The following is a 21,803-nucleotide window of genomic DNA, read 5'->3' on the forward strand; positions in this document are numbered from 1 at the left end:
GCCATCTTCAACTCCAGGCCCGCACCGAAGACACATCTCAGCATCAGCATTACCCAAAGCCTCTGGTGTGGCACCGTTCCCTCTCTCTGGCATGTGCCTCCAAGATGCCAAAGTAGCCACCGTGGACTCAGTCAACCTGCACGTCTTCAGTGCCAGCAGCACCCAACCCTTCTAGGACCCGTGACTCTGATGCCTCAGTATCACATATACCAAGCCTTATCCTCCTTGATTCACTAAGAAGAGATCTGGTGCTGGCTGGCCTTTTGTCAACACCTGAAACATGCCAGGTGGCATGGGGACTTACGAAAATGATGCAGTCCCCAGTGCAGAAAGAGGTCTCTGCCCCTCAGGATATCTCCAGGGGCAAACCTCAACTTATGGGTGTGCCTGTTCCAGTGCAAGTGCCTGGCATCATGGCACCACTCTGAGTCCTGAACTGGTCATCTGTGGTACTGTTGGTCTGACTTGTAGCACCAGTCACGCTCGCAGCAACGGTCTCCATCGCGCTCCACACATGGCCCCTCCTGTTCAAGTTCTTCATGCCGAGCAGCTCTGATACCAGCTCTTCAACACAGTCTGCCCACCATGGCATCACTCGGCACCATGTCTCTCAGGGTCCACATCCATCTCAACGCCATTTCAGTTTGGGTCTTCCACCTATTGTCTGGACCCTGGGGCCAACCACCTCAGCCACCGCCAGTGGTAGGCATGGGTGCACCTCAGCACCATTCTCACTTCATGAGTATACCCAACTTTCCACACCAGTCTAGCCTGGCATGCGAGTCTCCCCATGGGTCTGGCTCTGAGCACCCATCTTCCACAGCACACCAGACCTCATCTCGACATCAGTCATGCTCGACACGTCAGTCTCACTCTCTACATCGATCCTCACTGGCATGCCAATTCCTGCTCCCATCTCTGATCTCCTTGTCGGCATGGGTGCCGTTCGCGAATCAGTTCAGATCGTGATGCCACTTCCCATCTCCACACCAGTCGTACTCTCCGCGCTGGTCTTGCTCTCCATAGGGATATGGAAGCTCCTCAGTGGTCTCCACCCCAGTGGCAGTTCTGGATGCCTTGGGTGTACCACCAAGCACAGGGCACCATGCATCCTCCTCAGCCTCTGGCCACCTTTCTGGCTCCCGAGGCTATGATTAGGTGTCATCCTCTGAACCCTCAACTTTCCACTCCTCAAGAAGGATTCAGCACAGACGACACCCCCATTGGCCTCCTTCAGCTCCTCTCCGTACAAGGCAGTGGTGGGTACCTTCATTTCAGGTCCTCCACCCGTGGACTTCCGGGTGCTCCAGGACCTCCTCCATCAGTCAGCTATCAGCCTCAACCTTCCCATGGAGGAGGTCACTGAGTCAGATGACTCCACAGTAGATAACCTCACATTGGAGGGTCCTTCACATGTTGCCCTTCTGTTTAAGAAGAGCCTTCTGTCCTCTGCCACCACCATCTGGCAAACTCCAGCCTTCATCCTTCCTGCTGCACCGGGGGTGGAGTGTAAACACTTTGTGCTGGTTAAGGGGTTTGAGTACAGGTACACTCCCACTCCCCCTTGCTCCTGGGTGGTGGACTCCGTTTATGAAAAGGAGTGTCAAGGTCAACAGGCTCCAGCCCTGAAATCCAAGGAAGCTAACTCATGTCAGAACCCCTACATGTGGCCTTCCATAAGGACAAGGTTCAACTCTGCGTTTACCCAGCCTTCCTTCCATAAGCGATCTCTGGCTTTTATACCAGCCAAGACATTTTCCTTCCTGTTTTCTATCTTAAACCTTGCAGCTCCCTGCAGGAGCAGCATCTGCACTCTCTCATTGTGAGGCAAGTGCTTGCCTTCTATGTTGAATGGCCCAAGCCCTGGCCCAAGACCTTGCAGCTCTTTCTGGCTGTTGCTGATCATATGAAGGGGCTTCCAATTTCATTGCAGCACATCTCTTCCTGGATCACATCCTGTATACAAATGTGTTACAGCCTCGCTAAGATATTATTAAACTTTCTTCCTTCTAAGTCCTCCTCAAAATGCACTTCATTTGCCATAATTTCCACTGCTGACTTTCACACCTGAGTTACCCATGCCTGTCTCTCATGCCACCTGTTATGGGTCACTCTACACAAGCTCAGGCCTCTTCAACTGCCTTCCTGGCTCATGTGTCTTTCCAGGAAATCTGTTGAGCCACAATGTGGTCCTCTGTACGCACTTTTATGTCACAGTATACAGTTGTGTAGCAGTCTAGCAGGACAAAGCCTTCAGGGCTGCTGTCCTTGAGTCAGCCATGCATTGACTCCAATCCCTCCTCCTGGGTTTGGGTTGTGAATCACCTAACTGGAATAGCTATGAGCAAGCACTCGAAGAAGAAAAATGGTTACTTACCATTGTAACTGTTCTTTGAGATGTGTTGCTATTTGAAACCCACCCTCCTGCCCCACTGTTGGCATAGCCAGCAGGAAGGAACTGAGGGGTGGTCAGGTCAGCAGGGTCATATATGGGGCTCTACAATGGTGCCACACCAGGAGCCTCCACAGCTGAGACAATGGGTAGCAGCCAAGGTAAAACTTTCCGACAATCATGCACATGGTGCACGCACACTTACTTTGAAAGGATATGAGCAACGCATGGTGGAGAACAACAATTACAAAGGTGAGTAACCATTTTTTTTTTTCTGACAAGTATCAAAGGGATAGCTGTGTTAGTTGTATCTGATGAAGCGGGTCTTTGCCCATGAAAGCTTATGTGCCGATCAATCTGTTACAGGGTGATACAGGACTTCCTGTGGTTTTTTTTTTTTTTTTCTCGACTACATTGGGCCGTATCTCCAAGAGCCCTCAAGCAGCACTTGGGGTATTTGTGACATGTTCTTAAGGTAACTATTAGGGATGTTAACATTCAACAGGTTAACTGGTAAGCCTCGCCCTAAATGGATCAGGCCTACCAGCCAGTTAATCGGTAGGGGCTGGAGCAGGCCCTGCCTGCCATAGACAGGAGTTGCTCCAGCTCCACGAAGCCGCCAGGGTGGGGGCACTCCACCCAGGCTGGAGTAGCCCCCCATCCACGGCAGCCCTGGGGAGGGGACTGGGAATGAGAGAGGGGTGTTGGGGAGGCTACGCTAGCCCACCTCCCTACCATGGACGGGGCTGCTCCAGCTGCACTCCTCCGAACTAATTAAATGTGATTTTAAAGCAATAGAACTCAAGGACCACCCCATTGTGCTAGGCCCTGTAGAAATGCGTAATAAATATAAGAAGAGAATCAGCAGGTGAAATACAAAAAACAGGGGAAGCACAAGATAATAAGGAGAGGATCATTCCCTTTCTTGCACTGGCAGATAGCAGCGCTCAAGGAGCAATGATGCCAACCAGGGTCACATCACCTGTCAGCCTTCCTTTCCTGTCCCTATTTTTAATCTCTTTTATCCCCTTTCAAAGGAGATTTCAGATGAGCTGAGGATCTAGCCCTCTGACTTAGTAGTAAAGTTTAGGATAAAATTTGACATATGATTCTCATTCAAGAAGCAGTGACTCCCAAGCAAGATTAATTAGTCATGTAAAAGTTGCAAAAGTATTAAAATACAAGTTTACATCCGCAAACAAACGCTTTGACATTGGCACAGTATTGCTGTTAAATGTTTATCAAACAACATCCATTAGTTTGCTCTAGATCGTCAGCTCTTTCTGGCAGAGATTACAACCCAGTCTTTTTCTTTGCATAACTCTTTGCAGAGGTAACAAAAAATTGAAGATAAGAGGAGCAAATACTTAAGGAAGGGAGGGATGAGGGTAAAGCAAATACGAATGATGTATTGTATTGTGAGGAATGTCTTTAAATTCTGACTGTAGATTTTTGTTGGGTGGTGTCTTGTATGTGGAGAATGATATGAGGCAGGAAGAGAGGCATGGGTAGCTAAGGTATGAAACTCAGCAGTGGAAATTATGGCAAGTGAAGTGCATTTTTGAGGAGGAATTGGAAGGAAAATTTAATAAAATTTAATTAGAAGATATAATGGGCAAATAATTGAGGATACGTCTATACTTACAGGAAGATAAACTCAACTGCCATCAATCTTCCGTGGTTTGATTTAGTGCACCTAGAGGGAGATGCGATGAATCACACCATCAGGGCTCTACCGTCGACCCTGGTACTCATCACTGTCTCAGGGAGTAAGGGAGGTTGAGGGGAGAGTTTCTTCCACCAACCTCCCACTATGGGGATGGCCAGAAAAATTGATCTACGATATGTTGACTCCAGCTGCTCAGTTGTTGTAATGGGAGCTGTGTGTCTTAAATCGACTTTTCAATGTAATGAAGACCTGGCCTAACTGCTTGGTAGTTAATATTAAGTGGCCAGGATGCTGAAGTTTTAAAAATAAGCTACTATTATTGCTTTTCATGGCAAGATGTCTAATTCATAAGTTCCAAGGCAAATAGTGACCATCATGATGATATAGTCCAGCAGTGTCCAATAGGAATTTAAAGATCACCACACTTCTGGCTGTCATCTTTCCATATTCGTCACACCCCCAGCTCTAACTGAATGCCTTCCCCCAAGCACTCCGAGCCCTGCCCCTCCCCCAGAGCCAGACTTCTCAAACCCCTCCATTCTAATTTAATGCCAGCTACTCACCAGAGCCACCACTGGGGCTGCCACACACTTCTCCCACCAAGTGGTGGTACACATGTGCGAACTGGGCGGACAGTGCTCCTCACATGCAGCTCTCAGGAGGAGCCACCTTTAAAAGTTCCCAGAGCTGCATACGGCTCCAGAGCTTTATTTGCCACAACATGGAATCATATTCACCACATGTGGCAAGTGGCAAACATTGGACATTGCAGGTATAGTCTGATCTTCTGTATAACATAGGCCATGGAATTTACCCTGAAACGATTCCTGTTACTGCTGGGGGAGGAGTTTTCCAACCTGTTTTCTTTTACCTCTGGCTTTTGTAGGTGGGGAAGGTTTGTCAGTATTGAGTGAACCAGTGGTGTCACAGATGAGTCATTCTACGAGTGTGCAGAGAGATGGGCGGAATCCAGAAGAAATGGAGTATGTATTATTGCATAAAAGACGACGACTTACCCCCTCTCTAGTGAGAGATAGCATGGTAAGTGTATCTAAACAAACATTAGTTCTGCCTTTTTGGACAAATTGCACTGCTATTAGCAATTCAGTTCTCATATAGGCTGGGTCTACATTAGAGAGTATTGTCGACAGAAGGGGTCTTTGTCGACACAACTCAGGAAGCGTCTACACACTTAAAGCATTCTGCCGACAGAGTCTCTACCGAACTCCGCATCTGGCTCGACAATATTACCCCTCAAAAACTTGTGGCATAACAATCTGCCGACAGAGTACTGTTGATAGAAGTACCGTGTGGACACTTCTGTCGACAGAGAGGGCGTCTGGTTGCCGAGCAGCACTCTTTACGGAGCTGCCATTCTGCTTTCTCTCACCAGAGGGCAATGCAGTCTGGCAGTTCTCTGTCGACAGAGCAAGTTGTGTGTAGATGCAATCCACTGACAGAGGTTCTGTTGAGATTGCCCTGTCAACAGTAACTTCTGTCGACAGATGCTTCTAGTGTATCCATAGCCGTAGAATGATTGACTTATAACAATCCCCAAAAGGGGAAGTATTTGTATTGCAATAGTGAAAAGAAGCTTTTCTTAGGGTTGGAGCACTAGATATTGTACATGCACAGAAGAAGAGACAGCTCCGTTCCTGAAATGCTGGCAGTCTAGGTTGGTCCTGCAAACAAACCTTTGACAGGCAAAGCCTCGTTTTTCGGAGAAACAGTGTTCATTAGGGACACTTGTTCTCCTTCTTTCAGTTTCCAGAATATGAGAGATCTATGCTTTAACAGCCAGCTGAAGAAAATAAGAGGAAGAAAGTATAGCCAGCAAACTCATGATTACTAAAAGGGGGTGCCAAATTGTACTTGAACTTGGCCAACACAGGTTGCACCTCCTAAAACTGGCACTCTATGGTCTGGCAACATCCCTTACCTGGCCGGACCAGGGATCTTACTGGATCAGAGAGCCACACAGGAGGGTGCAGCCTGCATCCTCTGGCAGTCCTGTGGGGGTCACAGCCAGGTCCCCTATAGCCCCATGAAGGGGGCTGCAGCTGAGCAGGGCTGGTGGTGTGTCCCAGCAAGGGGCTGCAGGAGTGAAGAGGGAATCGTGGGCGGTAGCAGGTGGGGGTGGCTTTGAGGTCAGTGGCAAGGGAACCTTCCCTGGCCCAGCAAATTCTCTGGTTTGGGATCAGTCAGGTCCTGATCATGCCGGATCAGGGAGGTGCAAGCTGTATTACATAATTTTTCATTTGACTAATGTGGCAGAAATGTAGTGTAATTTTTTAATCAAATGCAAAATAGTTTATGCTGGTCAAGAATGGCTTCCCACAATTTGAGTAAAATGATTGTCTTTAATTTTACTTTTATTTTTAAGTGACTTTGTCCACCAGGTGGCACTCTGTGGTGTCTGTCTATAGACAATTTTCATGTGATGGAAAACTACCGGCATGTATACCCTGCAGTGAAAAACTGGCAGCTGACCTGGGCCAGCTGACTTGGTTTCTTGGGGCTTGGGCTGTGGGACTCCTCAATTGTAGATAAAATATTTAGGCTTAGGGGACCATTTCCCCTCACAGGGTCACAGAGCCCAAATCCTTTGGTATGGGCCAGCCACAGGTTATAACAACAGTGTAAACATAACGTATTTCTCCTAGTTTAAGAAGAGGCATTCCAGTGCTGTCTTTTAATATACCTGTGTGGTTTTTTGTGTACAGTTCTACTTAAAGTGGTCTTTCCTGGAGAAGAGACCAGCCCATAGCTGTTGTGCTCTTCCCGTTAATGCAAGAAGAGCACATAATAAACAAGGAAAAGATCTTTATTTTTAATTTTTTATATCTGCTTTAGCGTCACACAATGTAGAGCCTACTCCTAAGTAGCATTCTGTTCTGAAAATGTTCATGGAGCCTTGCATTCATATGGAAAAGGCTACGCTTAGCTCTTCAGCCACACCCTTGCATATGTAAGCAGAGGAATAGTCCCACCACTGTGGGGAACTTTCTTAGCTTCCACACTACCCCAGTGAAGTGGACCAGTGGAAGGATCTGAGTCCTCGCTCCCACTTCCTTTACCCAGTGGCCTCCCTGACTCCTTGCAGTCCCAACAAGTCTGGGCCCAGGTTTCCCGGGGCTGAATCCTCAACCTTGCAGGGGCGAGGGTATCCCCATTCCAGGATGCTCTCTCTTCACACTGGATGCTTTCCTGAGCCACTGATCACTACATATAGTTCAAAACGAATACAATTTATTAAACAGCAACTGATTAAAAAGAATAAGGAAAAATGAGGAAGGTTAAAAGAGACTACATAGCCTTGCTCTGTGGCACGGGGACCTCACAAACAGCAGTCTGCTGAATGTAAGGACAGTTCACAGTCTATTGCTCAAGTCCCAGGGCTCTCTCTCAGGCCCTGGTTGTGCTGAGGAGGGGGGAGGCAAAGTGTGGAGGATGCAGGTTGAACACTCTTGCTCAGGCAGTGACCACAGGACTTCAGGCTCTAGATGGCAGGGCCCTTCTTCCAGTTGGAGTTACAATCCCTCTTCAAGTCTGGCCTGCAAGACCTCTTGGCTGGTGGTGTCTTCCTGTCCAGAGCCTCTTCCCCCACCACCTCTGCCACCTTTGCTGGTCCCAGCTGCTCACTACACCCAGCTATAGACTTTGTTGCTTTGCCGGCCTCCATCTCCTTGCGTTGCTTCTCTGACCTCTTTGGCTCTCTGATCACTGCAGGTCTGCTTCTTAGCACAGAATCAGCGCTCTTTGGGCTGTATGGGCCTCTGGCTCTGTCCCTGCATGTTTGCTTCCCAGCACAACTTGCACTTGTTGGGCAGCATGTGTCTTTGGCTCTGTCACTGCCGGTCTGCCTCCCAGCATAGCTTGTGCTCCTTGGGCTCTTCTTAGCTCTCTCCTCTTCTCAGAGTGACCCAGCAAAATTCCAGCTCACATGGAGGACAGGACCTGGCCTCCAAATTCTCTCATTGGCCTGCCCAACCAGTCAATCTGGCTGACCTGGAGTGTTGGCCTCTTCCCATGGTCCCTGGGGACTGTCAATCTCAGGGCCCTGGTTTCTCATGGTCCCTTCCCCTCTTAATGCTAAGAGCTAGCCAACTAAAAACCCCCACTGAGTTTTAGTAAGGGGCTAACGGTCCCCTTACACATAGTGATAGTAATTGTTCCAATAGTCATGCCAAAGAACATTCGTTCTTAAAGGATTCAAGGATATACAGTGTCAGATCACGTTCACTCCCAAAATATAAGGGTCTGTCTGTATACAAAACTGCACTGGTTTACACAAATGTGTGGTTTTTAAATTGACTCATTTACACAATCACAAAAGCCTGTATACTTCTAACCTGATATTAAACAAGAACACCTGACATGATTTTGCACTGGTTCTAACAAATCTCTTTGAACCTGATTTAAATTAAACCTATTTGCTTGTTGGCAAGGACTTAGCTGTAAAATATGTTTTTGTGCAACAGTGAATGGAAAGATTTCAATTTTAAAAAATTGCGGTTTATTTTTAGTAAACAGTCTATTGCCATTGTTTTATGTAAGTAACCAAAAATGATCTTGACTAGCAACTGACTTCAAACAAAAGTGAAACTGTAGGTGCTTTATATGTGTAGCTTTGTCATAGCTGAGGGACATGCAGCAAGCATTATAAGATGGGAAAAAAAGTGTATTTTTATCTTTTTTAATAAACTTAAATGTCAATAAAATGTACATGGAGATGTCTGTGTATTTTATTTTAAGCTATTTATAATTCTTATAAAGGAAAATTGACTTGACAACTTATGTGTCACTGTTTTCATGTGACTAATAGCTGATGAAAAATATATTAATTCACAGTTTTAAATCATCCTTCTCATTATTTTCTACTCTTAATATATTAAGCCAGTGTTTGGAGATCCTGAAAAACATATGGACATGTAGACTGCTTTATGCCTTGTATTCTGTGATTCTTTCTAACAGTATGTGTTTCTTAATTTTTTTTCTAGATAAGATCCAGGGACACAGAATATGAAGACGGTGGAAGTGTCATTTATGAATATGAACCAGATTATGAATGTGTAAGTCTTTTTATTTAATTTTTGTTTGTAATGACTGTTACTTTGGGAAGGAGGGTTCGTTACAAAAACAGTTTTTGTTTCTTTTTCTAAACATGATACGAGATCCTAAAGCTGTTTCTGTGTTTATGTTGCTGGTTGCAAACCTTCAGGATTTTAAGTTTCAGCTTAACATTTTTATTTTGAAATGAAACAGGGAAGTGTTGTGTCTGAAGCGTCCTATACAGGAGATCAGCAGAAGACCCTGATGGAAGTCCTCAACTATTGTCAGGTACCACATTTTTTCTCTTGCAGATAGTTTATAAACCTCTACAGAAAAACCCAAGGTAAAAGTGTGTCACACTTCTATCCCTGATGTATATGCTACTCTACCATCAATTTGCAACTCTGTTGCATCCAGTTGTTCATTCCCACAAACTTCACTTAACTGCAAAGGTGTTTTGCTCACTTTTGATTAATGTTCTTATATGCAGCTACTGAGCTTTTTACATCATAATCAACCAGAGTGTGTCCAAAACTTTTATATTAATACAGCAAATGTAATAGAGCCCATTGATTTACTTCAAGAAATTGAAAGATATTGGGAAATATTTGGCAGATAGATTTTGAAACAATGTAGGTTTGGTTTTAAAATATTATCTTAAGGTTCTTGTTATTCAGGATGAATTTAGGACACTTTATTGCTCATATTACCTGAAGCAGTAACTGACAAGCTGAATAACTGCACCAGTGAAGGTAAAACTAAATGAATTCCTTACTCATACAAGGAAGCAGTAATAGCAGGGCTACTCCTGAAAGAAATGAGTGCCTTTTAGGGAGCATCTACCCTTTTGGAGTGACTTATGGCTAAAAGTTAATGTCATGTATGTCCTACTGCTTGCACCAGGCTTGCATAATGAAGTCATGGTACATTAATTATTGTGTATTACAAAGCTAAGATTTTATTGAACCTCATTGTGCTGGGGTATTTTGTGGTGCTTTAAAATACAGTCCGTTTCATTTTTATTTGAATGTAATTTCAGATTCTTCACCTGTCCTGTCAATTTTTGTGGTTTTATAACCACGTTTTTCTGTGCTTAAAAATGTCTTTATTTTCTCCCCAATTGTTGTGTGACAAAACCTCACAAAACAGCAGGAAAATGTGACTGTGCTAGGGCAACAGTGATCCATACACTCTGAAAAACACCTCTCATTTCCCCTTTACTCCTTTAGTTCAGCGACTTTATGCATTGCTTATAAAAATAGCGGACAAAATTGTTCAGGGCTGTTATTTGGTTGTGGGTTTTTTTTTTAAGTTGTATATATGGACAGCTGTTAGCCTTTGAACTCTAGTTTGATTTATGTGATTCCGGTGGCTATGAAATTTTGAGTCTTTACAGTACTGTTACTTTAAAACCCTCATCTGATTGCAGAAGCAAGGCAAAGTCAGTTTGTAAATCTCTGCGAGATGCAAATTGCTGAGCATGAAAAAAAGACTGATGATCGGCCACAATATTCTGGGTACTTTCAACGAAATAAGTGGTTTTCAAATTCTGTTAATGTTTTTTTCTAGTCTATGGGCGTGCAATTGACTTCAGCTTTATAATCATGTTGAGGCTCAGAGCTGAAACTTTTGCTCTCTAGCTCACCTACACTTGTCATTTTACTTTAGAGTGCATATCCCTCCAATGTGTATTTCCCGTTTGTAATGTAGAAACCAGTACCTCAAGACCTATTTATCAGTTGCATAGCTGCATATTTGAAAATACATAATTCTGTTTTTAAAGGTCTCTAACTGCCCATAAAGTAGTATTGAGCCTGTTATTTAAATGTTATAGAATCATCGAATCATAGAATCCTCGGGCTGGAAGGGACCTCAGGAGGTGGTCAAGTCCACATATAGCACTTCAGATAGTCTAGTGGCACGAGAAGAATTATTATGTACTACTTCTAAGTTTGCTTGATGTCTCTTTAATGTGACACCTTTCAGTTCCAACCATGTTCAGGATAGTAAAACAGCAAGAGTGAATCTTTCACTAAAATTAGATTTTCCAAAAGAAACATACTTTTTCAAGCTTAAAATGTACTGTTGTTGCCTTTCCTTGTGGTGCATAAATAAGCCAACCTCTAATTCGCTTACAAAATGTGGTTCTTATCTACTGAACTTTCCAAGTTTAGACATAAGGAAGGACTTTCAATATTAGTGAGACTTCCTTGCTTTTGTCAAATGTAAATGTAAAGCTTTTTACTTACTTTTCCTCTGAAAGCAGAAATGTTCTATTAACTTTCATGTTTATTGCCAGGCCATGTATGATGCCATTCAGAAGTTGGATAAGAAATTTGACCTGCTTCATCGAAAGGTTTCAGAAATGCAACATAGCCGGATGAAGCCATTGCTCCTCAAACCTGTGAGTAGTAAAGATCTATAATATTTCTAGTCCTTTTACAAGCATCAGTAGAAACTGGAGGATTCAATCCTCCTTTAGCTTTCTATTGTGGACAAAAGTGGGTGAAGCATCCACTACTAGAGGCAAGTTGTTGTATGCTTCTTGACATTAATGAGCTTAGTCCTCTTGTTGGCATGCTAGTGGCAAGAGGCCCCAGTACAAATCAGTTTGCTAGACTAGGTGCAGTATAATCCGTTTGCAGTGAGGAGGGGAGGACAAACAGATTCAGGGACAGTTAGTATAATTTCTTGAAGCTCTACTGACTTCAAAGCCGCTGTGCCAATTTATATTTGATGGGGCTTTGGTCCATTAATCTGCTGACGTTTGCTGACAATAAAGTTTTCCATATAACTCTCACATTGTCTGGTATGATTTTTTTAAGGGAATTAACTACATTTAACTGCTTTCCTATAAATACACCTTTATCAAGTTACTACAATTAAATCTACTGTTAAAACAGACAGAATATTAAGGCTTCCAATTGATTAGCAAACTGCATTTAGAAGAAAAGCATTAGTGATGATTCTTGCGATTGCTGAGAGATCTGTGTAGTCATCATCAACAGTACTGAGCAGTTGCTCTGAAGTAAAGCTATTCGGCAGTTGTGATGTCGTGAAACCAGAACAGAATGAAAGACTATTAGTCTGTCTGTTCATCACCAGAGCCACCAGGCCAAACAGAGGAGTTCTGAATTCGTTACAGTTGATGGAAGCAGCACATTGTGGTTATAATTTATGTCCTGGCAACTCCATGAACTTGAATGTTCAACCATCCAAAACCAAGAGAGCAATCTTGCCAACCACTCTGGGGCACTGAGACCTACCTTTCTTTCTCTCTCTCTCACTCCCCGCACATGGTCACACAGGGAAGCAACTGCTTTAAAACTCTCCGGAGGCTAAAAGTGACCCCAGAGAGAGTTTTCAAAATATCTTTAATCATTTTACTTCTTTATGATGTATGAAGAAAACAGTTCTAAGTCTGCCTTTCCTTAGTTTTATTTTGTAAAGTGCCTGTTAGCGTTTTTAAATCACTACAACAGGAATGTCAAAGATTCATAGATATTAAAACTAAAAGGGACCATCAAGATCATGGAGTGTAACCTCCTGTATCACAAGTACAGTTTCATGTAAACTGAGTACATGTGGATGGAAAAAATTAGAGGGAACATTGATCTCAAGCCATAGAAGAAATCTGATAACTCATGTGTCTTGCCCAACAATGTGATGTTGAATTAGCATGTCCATTTTAGATAGACATTTGAGGGATACAGGCCCAGGTTCACAAAGGCTACATCTACAGTACAGCGATCTGTCGACAGAAGTAACTGTCAGAAGAGACGTACTGGCAAAATTTCTTAGATTGCCTCTACACATAAAAGCAAATCCAAAGAGCAATCCACTCTGTCGACAGAACAGCCAGACAGCCCAGCCCTCTCTCAACAGAATGGCTGACCAGAAGGTCTGCAAACAGGGCTGCCCAGTGAATCGGAAGCCCTGTATGGAGACAAAAGGGCCCCAGAGCATCTACACTGCACTTTTATCAACAGAACTCTATTATCAGAAGTATTATTCCTCAATGCAGAGAGTGATAATGCTGTTGGGGAAAGTGCTCTGTTTTGTTGAGACTTGGTTGGCAAAATGCCTTTTGTGTGTAGAAGCTCCCTGAGTTTTGTCAACAAAAGACCAATTTTTGTCGCCAAAACTCTGTAGTGTCAACATGGCCAAAGGGAGTTAGCCATTGGAGCACCTAACTTTTAGGCATCCATAAAATCATGGAACAACAATAGGATCCACATCCACAAAGCCTTTGGAAAGATGGCTGCCATAGCATACAGTCCACAAAGCCATCATGTAGGCAGTGGGAGATGCCAGTGGTCAGGGTACGTGATAATCCTCAGCCCCCTCACAGAGGAAGGTACCTAAGTCCAGGCTGCAGGAGAGATCTCTCTCTCTCTCTCTCTCTCTGAGGCTGTGTCCACACTATGAGATAAAAATCATATTTAAAGGAGTTAGCCCAATATTAAAACTTCACTGTCTTCACTGTAAATACCATTAGCTCAAATTAGTGAGCCTCAACACCGATAACAAAATGTCAGTATTACGAGATGGGTATAGCTTCAATTTCAAATTGCGAATAAAGGCTAGCGTGGAAGCACCATGTCTTTAATTTGAATTTATTAGCTTCCAGAAGTGTCCCATATGTATCCCACAAAGCTACCAAGTGACCTTCCTTGTATGGCTGCTTCCTTCTCCACTGCTCTACATTCAGGTGCTCAGGAAGAAGGTCGTGGGAAACCCACAAAGTTTTGATTGAATCAGAATTAGAATTTGAATTCTGCAGCACCCAGGCCTGCAATTTTAAAGATCCAGATGTGCAGCTGTTAGAAGCTGGTGGGGTTGACAGGACTGATAGCACAGCTGCCTGCCACTACGCCAGCATCCTGAAAGGACCTGTGGCGCAGGGAACCCAGGTGGGTTTGGGCAGAGTTGAAGGCACAGCTACTCGTCGGTACACCAACTTCTGCAGCAGACGTGGAACTGATGGAACGGGGCAGGTTGGAGAGGGCATGTAGCACAGCTGCCCGCTGGTACGTCAATGTCCACAGAGGACGTGTGGCACAGGGTACGTGGGTGGGTTTAGGGGAGGTCTGAATTCTGGGACACTGCTTTGCATTCTGAGATTCTAACATGAAACACCAACAAGTAACTGGGGCTAAAGCACTGTGGGATAGATACCCACAATGCACTCCTCACGCTGTTGAACTTGCATAGGGTAATGGGGACATGGAAGCTTGACATGGAAAAATGGTGGGTCGAATTTCAAGAAGGTGACATTTAAAATCAAATTCATAAGAATGAGGTTAAAATCAAATTTATTAAAAATTGAATTTATCTTGTAGTGTAGATGTAGCCTTAGTAATCACACCTGTATCATCCTTTCCTGGAGTTGATTAACAAAGAGTTAAAGGAGGGCAATATAATGTCAATCAACACGGATTCATGGAAAACAGACCCTGTCAACCTAACTTGATAACTGTTTTTTATGAAATTACAAGTTTGGTTGAAAAAGGTGGTAATGTTTACATAATAGACTTCTGAAAACTGTTTGTCACACAGAATTTTGATTTAAAAAAAAAAGAGAAGGTTAAGGGGTAACTTCAAGACAGACTATAAGTACTTACCTAGGGAACAAATATTAAATAATGGGTTTTTCAGTGTAGCAGAGAAGATACAACAAGGTCTAATGGCTGGAAGTTGAAGCTAGACAAACTCAAACTGGAAATAAGTTGTACATTTTTAACTGTAAGAGAAAATACCCGTTGGAGCTATCTACCAAGAGTTGTGCTGGATCTTCTTTTATCTTGGATAATTTTTAAATCGCAATGCAATGTTTTCTAAAAGACATGCTTTAGAATTCTTTTGGGGAAGTTCTATGGCCTGTATTATATAGGTCAGCCTGGATGATCACAGTGGTCTTGTATGGCCTTAGAATCTTGGCTGTAAAAGGGTGTGCTAATTTGGACGCCTAGGAGGAAAGACCTCTTTTTTTTCCTCACTACAGCTCTAGCCTGCCACAGTCCTGTTCTTTTAGTGAGTCCCCAGGTAGGTTACAGTTTCAGTCCATCCCTTTTGGATTTCAAGTCAAGAGTCTAATTATTGGGAAGTCTTCAGAATTCAGTGAGGGATTCAGAGCTTTCCCTGTGGCCTTGTGCTTTGAAGCACTGTACCTCCATTGTCCTCCCCAAGCAGGTTCCATGCCAGGCTTCCATAGGTCCCCCCCCCCCGCCCCCCCGAGTGGTTGTAGATAAGGCTTTCAGTACAAGGTCCGATAGTAGTCATCTAAGACCTGCACCATGAGGTGCTGTGCAGCTGCCTCTGAGGAGACTTCCCACCTGTCCCCTCTTCCTACAAGGTAAAGTAGATAAAACACAAAAAGAAAATATCCACCTTCAGAAAATTGCGGGTCCCGTCTTTGTAGACTTGGTCAGTTCACTATTGCTGAGCAATAATGGCTCCTTTACTGCTGCTTCACAGGGATGTAGATCAGCTCACCTGCACTGGCTTCCTGCCATCGAGCTACTGTGCTCCCACTTTAAACTCCCTCCTCTATCTTGTGCAAGCTTTGCAGATGTGCTGGGGTTGGGAGCTTGTATGCCCCATCACACTCCCTCTCTGGCAGGGAGGTGGGAAATTGACCCTAGGTCTCCCATCTCCTGTCTGAGTGCTACAACTACTGTGCTAAAAGTTTTATAAAAGGGGTAATGCCCCCTCTTCAAAAGCGTGCTGTGAGCATGCCTTCCGAGTCGGGCTCTGCCGGGAAGCTAGGTGATGGCCTCTTCTGCTTCATGAGTCATACTGGGCTTAGAGAGGAGTTAGGTGTCTGGAGTGAGGCAGCAGTGTGCACACCCAAAGGCAGAAATACATGCTCTCAGGGAATTTTTCCCCTGAAAATTTAGATGCTGAGGTGAGTTTAAGTACCTATACAGTTAGGTGGCAGTGGACCAAGTTTTATGGATTGTGTTGCTTCCTAAAACTGAGATTTGTGGACCTCAGTCTAAGGCTTAGGTGCTTAAGTCCTTTTGTGGATCTGGGCCTTAGTATTGATTAAAAACTCCAAATGATTAAACATATCTCACACCATATGATCTGTTCCAATAATTAATTTTTCTTACTATTAAAAATTAAATTTGTTTTCATTTTGAACTTTGCTGACTTTAGCTTTCAAGTTTTGAACTTTGTAACAATCTTGTCTAATAAACTAAGGAGTCCTCTAGTCTCAAATAGCTTCTCCCCCTGTAGGTAATCTTAGGCCATGGTGAAATTGTCTCTTAAACTTCTCCTTTAATAAACAAAGCGGATAGTTAAACCTGTTTTCCAGACTACAAATCATTGTTGTCACCTGTGATCTCTCCTGTTTTTGCTGGAAGAATTGTGTATCTTATAGGATATATATTTTTAGCCCTTGTTACATAATTATTTGTTGTTTCATACTCTCACAAGGTTTTCTGTTTCCAAAATGTCAATCATTGAAATAAATAGGTGTCTTACTAAAAATTTTCTTCTTTCAGTTTCTCTAGTTTTATTCCCTTAATGTCATCACTTCACAAATAATTTCCCACCATCATGTGGTCTTCCAGGCTAAATAGGACCTGAACTTCTTCTAATACGTCAGATAAACAGAAAAAAAGAGCGTCAGGCTGAGACGAAATCACATTTTCCTGGCCTACTTCATACATTGTAAAAAAGCCAACCAAAATAAAAGGTGCAAAACCAAATGTTTTCCTTTCATACAGCAGCAGACACGTGAACTTAGAACACGGCAGCTTGGTGACAGCACCAGCTGCCCCATTTTTAAGCAAATATTGTACAAAGATACAACCTTTATTAACTACTAACATATGTACAGCCTGTTCTTTATTAGGTATTTATTTAGCTCTTAAAACAATGTTATGCTAGCAGGAGATTGGAAAATACTTTAGAAGCAGGATACAAACTCAAGAGAAGAATGCTATGTTGGTGTCTGGGTGCCAAGTGGAAATCAATGAAGGTAGAGATGGAAAAACATGCAATAGTTAGATTGATGGTCAAGAGGTCAGAGCTAGCTTTTTGAGAAGGTACTACTTAGGCTGCCATCCACTCTGTCTTGTTCAAGAAGGAAAAAACAATAGAGATTTGTGCAGCTTTACCTTAATTATTGTTTTCCAATCACATTTACAGAGGCCCATTGGATTTACATACAGAAGTTCCAGTCATTTACCCCATGGAAAAATTAAAGTACAGAAGCCAATGGAAAGAGAGTCAAGTCTTCACATCCCTCCCCCAGGACAAGGAGGGCATAGCACATCAATGAGGGTTAGGCTGCAAAAGAGCCATCTCCAGGCCAACACGGCAATAAAGCCTGTTCAACAAACCCTTCAACTAGAATCACAACAACCTGTGCATAGGCAAAGCCCACCCCTACCTACTATCGTCTCCACCCACTCCCTGCATCCACCATACTCAGTGGCTAACAGGATCCCTGACCTTCCTCCACAACCAAATCTCGTAACTGCAGTTGTGGAAAGCACTGCCAATGTAGCATCTTCTGCATTGGGTTCCCCACTGGTGTCATCAGTGATGACTACCCCACCGGAAACCAATCTGGGAAGAAACGCTATGATGATGAATTACAGAGGCTCTTCAGGAAGCACGAATATTAGTAAAGAACTTCCATCATCTTCTGTCTCTATCAATCCTAGTTTTGGTGAGTTACAAGTCACATGTGCTCAGTGGGGTGGATAACTGCAGTGAATAAAATGCATATAAGGCATTCCATTTTTTTCTTTAACAAAAATAAATGAACAGAGTTGACTTTCTCAGTTTGCATTTTAAAAATGTATTAAAGCTTACAGCATGTTTGTTATGGTTATTTGGTGTTCACCGTAGCCTGGAAGTCACTTTAACAAAGTCAGGTATTCGAAAACGTAGTATGTGCACTGTACTAACACAAATACTCAGTTGGTTCTTCGTGTTATGGACTATTTTGAGGTACAGAATAACTTGAGCATTTTAACATATCTTAATTTTGCAGCAGATACAATGCTTCAGTAAGCCACCACCTTCTTTTGCTGTCTTACTGATATAGGTTGAAGGTTGGGAGGCAGGTGGGAGAGGAGGGGTGAGAGCCATGGGATAGTTGCGCCCAGCCACCCTGGGCAGGGGAGCCCAGTGGAGTTTGCGTCCCTGGCCAGAGGTGGCAGCCAGCCTCTGGGGAGCCGGGACTGTGCTGGCAGCCTGGTGGGGAGCCAAACCTGGCACCAGCGAAGTCAGGGCCAGGATCATGCTGCAGCTTGGCAGGGGACAGATCCAGCCTCTGAATCTGGAGCTGGCAGGGGCCATGGCCATTTCCAGCACCTGTGGGGCTGGGGCCTGCAGGGCCATGGCTACATCCAGCACCCATGGGGTCAGGGTCACATCCAGCACCCAGGTCAGGACTGGAGCAGGAGCCAGCCTCCAGGACCAGGGCCTTGCCAGCAGCCCAGCTGGGGCTAGAGCTGGCCTCTGCAACCAGCAGCCTGTGTGTGGCCAGGCTAGTGTCAGCCCAGTGGGGGCCTAGGACCAGGTTGGAGGTGGCAGGAGGAACAAAAACAGAGCAGGCAACAGGAAGGGGCTGCAGACTGGGTGGACAGAGACGGGAGGGACATCCCTTCATCCAGTAAATTCCCTTATTTGGGACCAGTCCCGAGGGTGCTGGGCGAGAGAAGTGCAACTTGTATAAGATTCTTTCCTGCTGTGTACTCATACTATCAGTGGTATAGAACAGCTAAGATTCCAGTACACAATACACAATGTAAGTGCAGTGTGTTAGAGTTTCTGTGCATCTAAAACAACAAAAAGTCTTGTGGCACCTTATAGACTAACAGATATTGCTCCAAGGTGCCACAAGACTTTTTGTTGTTCTCAAAGCTACAGACTAACACGGCTACCTTTCTGATACTTGCGCATCTAAGAATTTCCTTGAAAAGGCTTTCCTGTGAAAACCAAATATTCTCTTATCTATTAAATACTTATAAGTATGTAAAGAATGTCTCATCTGTAAAGCAAAGGGTGAACATAACTTACAGTGTGATCTACATTTGAGAAAACATTTTAATTATTTTGTGCGTAAGGAACACTAATTCTTGAATGGGAAAAAGCAGAGATTTGCAATGTTTTGATTCTGTGGGCTGTTTTATTAAGAGAGAGACCTCCAAATCCTCCAGTGCTTATTCTTCCAAAATGTTTAATTTTGTGGATCGCTGTAAGTAGCTCCATGAAATACGTCACCATAAAAGGCAGTAGAAAAGCACACAGGACACAGGCAGACGTAATGGTGCATAATGTGTATATATAGCCTCAGTTGTGTGGAAGGTGACATTTTTCGAGTTTAAAAAATAAGTGAATTTGAATGCCATTAAATATAAATAATGGGTGAAGTGTTCAACTTCTGCTTGTGCACTCCTGATAAAATGGACAAATCACGCCCCCCCATACCTTTGTGAGATGTTTTCTTGAAAATGAATAGGCAAGTCTGTAAATAGTAAGTCATCTGGAAATGTTGCGTCCTAGCACTTAAATACTTTTCTTAAAAATGCTGTTGCTATTACTTAATCAATTGGGGTGCTTGATATAAATGAGCCAAGCAGGCTAATTGAGTCAGAAGGTACTGATGGAAGCTATTTCTGTAACTCCTTGAGTACAAAGACAGGTAATGTATAGTAAACCTTATTTTGATGTAAGGAAATGTAAGATTGTGTCATAAAAGTAGGCTTGTGGAAGAGCTCCTTCTTTTAGCAGATTTGTGTTAATCTTATAAAAATGTTTTTGCTTTACAAAGAGTATGTTGGTGACCCAAAACGAAATGTGAAGGTTCTTGGAAACTATTTGATGAAAGCCAGACAAAAGACGAAACCAAAGTATGCAGCACGCTATCTAGTCCGTGTCTTGTTCCCGAAGGAAACGTTGCTGTGTAGCATTATGGGTGTCAGCGCACGGGGGCGCAGAACACTGGATCCTAACAAGGTTGCTGCAGTAAGAGGTATGCTAACTTATAAAACATTTAGTACTTTTCATCCTTAGCAGTTTTCTTGAATTCTTAATTACGAACCTTACATTTATCCTTCAGTCTACCTTTTTGGTGAGTCATTATCCACCAGCTATTATATGACCTAGTAGTGAATATTGCTGCTGCTTCGAGTGATTGCTCATGTGCATTCCAGTTTGGGTGTACGCTGGCACATGCCCAGTCACTGGAAGCTTTTTGTCCAGCCAGTAGCCGTAGGGTCGATGTGGCACCCACTGGAGGAGTACCAATATGGTGACCAACATATGCATCGCACACCCCACTGCCCCCACTCAGTTCCTTCTCACGATACTGCCAGTGATTGAAGCTCTTGCATTCTCCTTTCAATTTATTAGCTAGTAGCCTATTGTAGTGTAAATAGTTCTCAAATAAGTGTAATAGTTCTAGTGTTTGGTAGTTAGTCCTTAGTGTCTTAACTAAAAGCTGAGGCAGGGCTTTCTGTCCTTGTCAGCACCTTGGAACTGGGGAATGCCTGGCTCCCCAGGCTCTAAGACTTGTTGCAAGTGCAAATGCGTGCCCAAGAGCAACCCCCATTCAGCTTGTCTGATTTTCTTGGGGGAAGGACACTTGGGTGATTGCTGTCCTATTTGTAAGGCCTTTAAGCCCAGAACTTTGAAAGATTGGGCCCAACGCCATAAAGTCCTGATAATGGAGGCAGCTCTTAAACCCCAGGAGTCCCCAGCAGGAGCGGAGAGTGGAGCCTCCTCCGTGCAAAGTGCACCAGCACCATCTACCACAGTGCCATCCAAGGACTCTCAGCACTGGGAGCAGGCACAGGCACCATCGCCTTCTCAGCACCATAGGAGTCAATCTCCAGTGCCAAAAAAGGAGAGGCACAACAGACATCAGTGGCTGACATCCAAGCGTGGCAGCCAAAGTCCAAGTCTCCATCACGCACTGTTGAGGAGCAGGAGGCATGCACGATGAAGCCAGTGCAAAGTGGGAGCCCTCAAGAGCTGGACTTGCCTTTAATGCTGGAAGCGTTTTGAGTGGCATAAGGCCTTCTTCAAATGACGGTGCCAGGTCCTCCTCCATCTATGGAGGACCAACGCTGTAGCATTGAGACTGAGCGGTTGGGGCATATGGATGTCCAACCCCCGTCCTCACATCAACGCTAGCACTGACACTGTACTCGATGCCGAACGCTCTGATGCCAATCAGTCAGGGAGCGACTGGACCAGTTTCGGGTGCCCTATGCTCCAGCACCGTTACCAGCATTGGTACGCTTGACATCTGTGCTGACTCCGGGGGCCTTGCCATGGTCATCAGCTTCCGAATCAGCGTCGGAGTTGGACTCCATTCTACTTAAGCTCCAGACACAATGGGAGCTCGAGAAGGTCACGCCATGCCAATTGCAGGCCCCATAGTTGTCGTTTTAGACAATATGGGTCGGCTGTAGGGTTTGCAGGTGTTGCAACAGTGGCTTTTCTTGACCCCATGGGCGTTTCATGAGGCACAGGGCTAGAGCATGGGAGTAACATCAACAGTGCTGGGAGCCCCACCAATCCTACACTCGGCTCTGTCGGCGTCACTGGGCGACCCACCTCCGGAGCAAAAGCAGGAAGCAGTGAACATTGGCATCATGGACCTTGTTTATCCGGGCAACGTCCAAGCTGGCATCTTTAACATTTAGTTGTACTGGCATC

The 21,803-nt window shown here is 44.2% G+C and overlaps 1 protein-coding gene across 3 annotated transcripts in view; it reads left to right on the plus strand.

Moving 5' to 3' along the window:
• Positions 1 to 21,803, plus strand: part of BEND2 (BEN domain containing 2) — a 44,844-nt gene that overhangs the window by 14,689 nt on the left and 8,352 nt on the right. For all 3 annotated transcript variants that reach the window (XM_074993773.1, XM_074993765.1, XM_074993781.1), the window contains 6 exons: positions 4,948 to 5,102; positions 9,062 to 9,133; positions 9,327 to 9,401; positions 11,413 to 11,517; positions 17,274 to 17,799; positions 19,912 to 20,112. In XM_074993773.1, the coding sequence (XP_074849874.1) occupies positions 4,948 to 5,102; positions 9,062 to 9,133; positions 9,327 to 9,401; positions 11,413 to 11,517; positions 17,274 to 17,799; positions 19,912 to 20,112 (1,134 nt within the window). The remainder of the gene's footprint in view (positions 1 to 4,947; positions 5,103 to 9,061; positions 9,134 to 9,326; positions 9,402 to 11,412; positions 11,518 to 17,273; positions 17,800 to 19,911; positions 20,113 to 21,803) is intronic.

The sequence above is a fragment of the Carettochelys insculpta genome, chromosome 1, assembly GCF_033958435.1.
Source record: "Carettochelys insculpta isolate YL-2023 chromosome 1, ASM3395843v1, whole genome shotgun sequence".
Taxonomy (NCBI): domain Eukaryota; kingdom Metazoa; phylum Chordata; order Testudines; family Carettochelyidae; genus Carettochelys; species Carettochelys insculpta.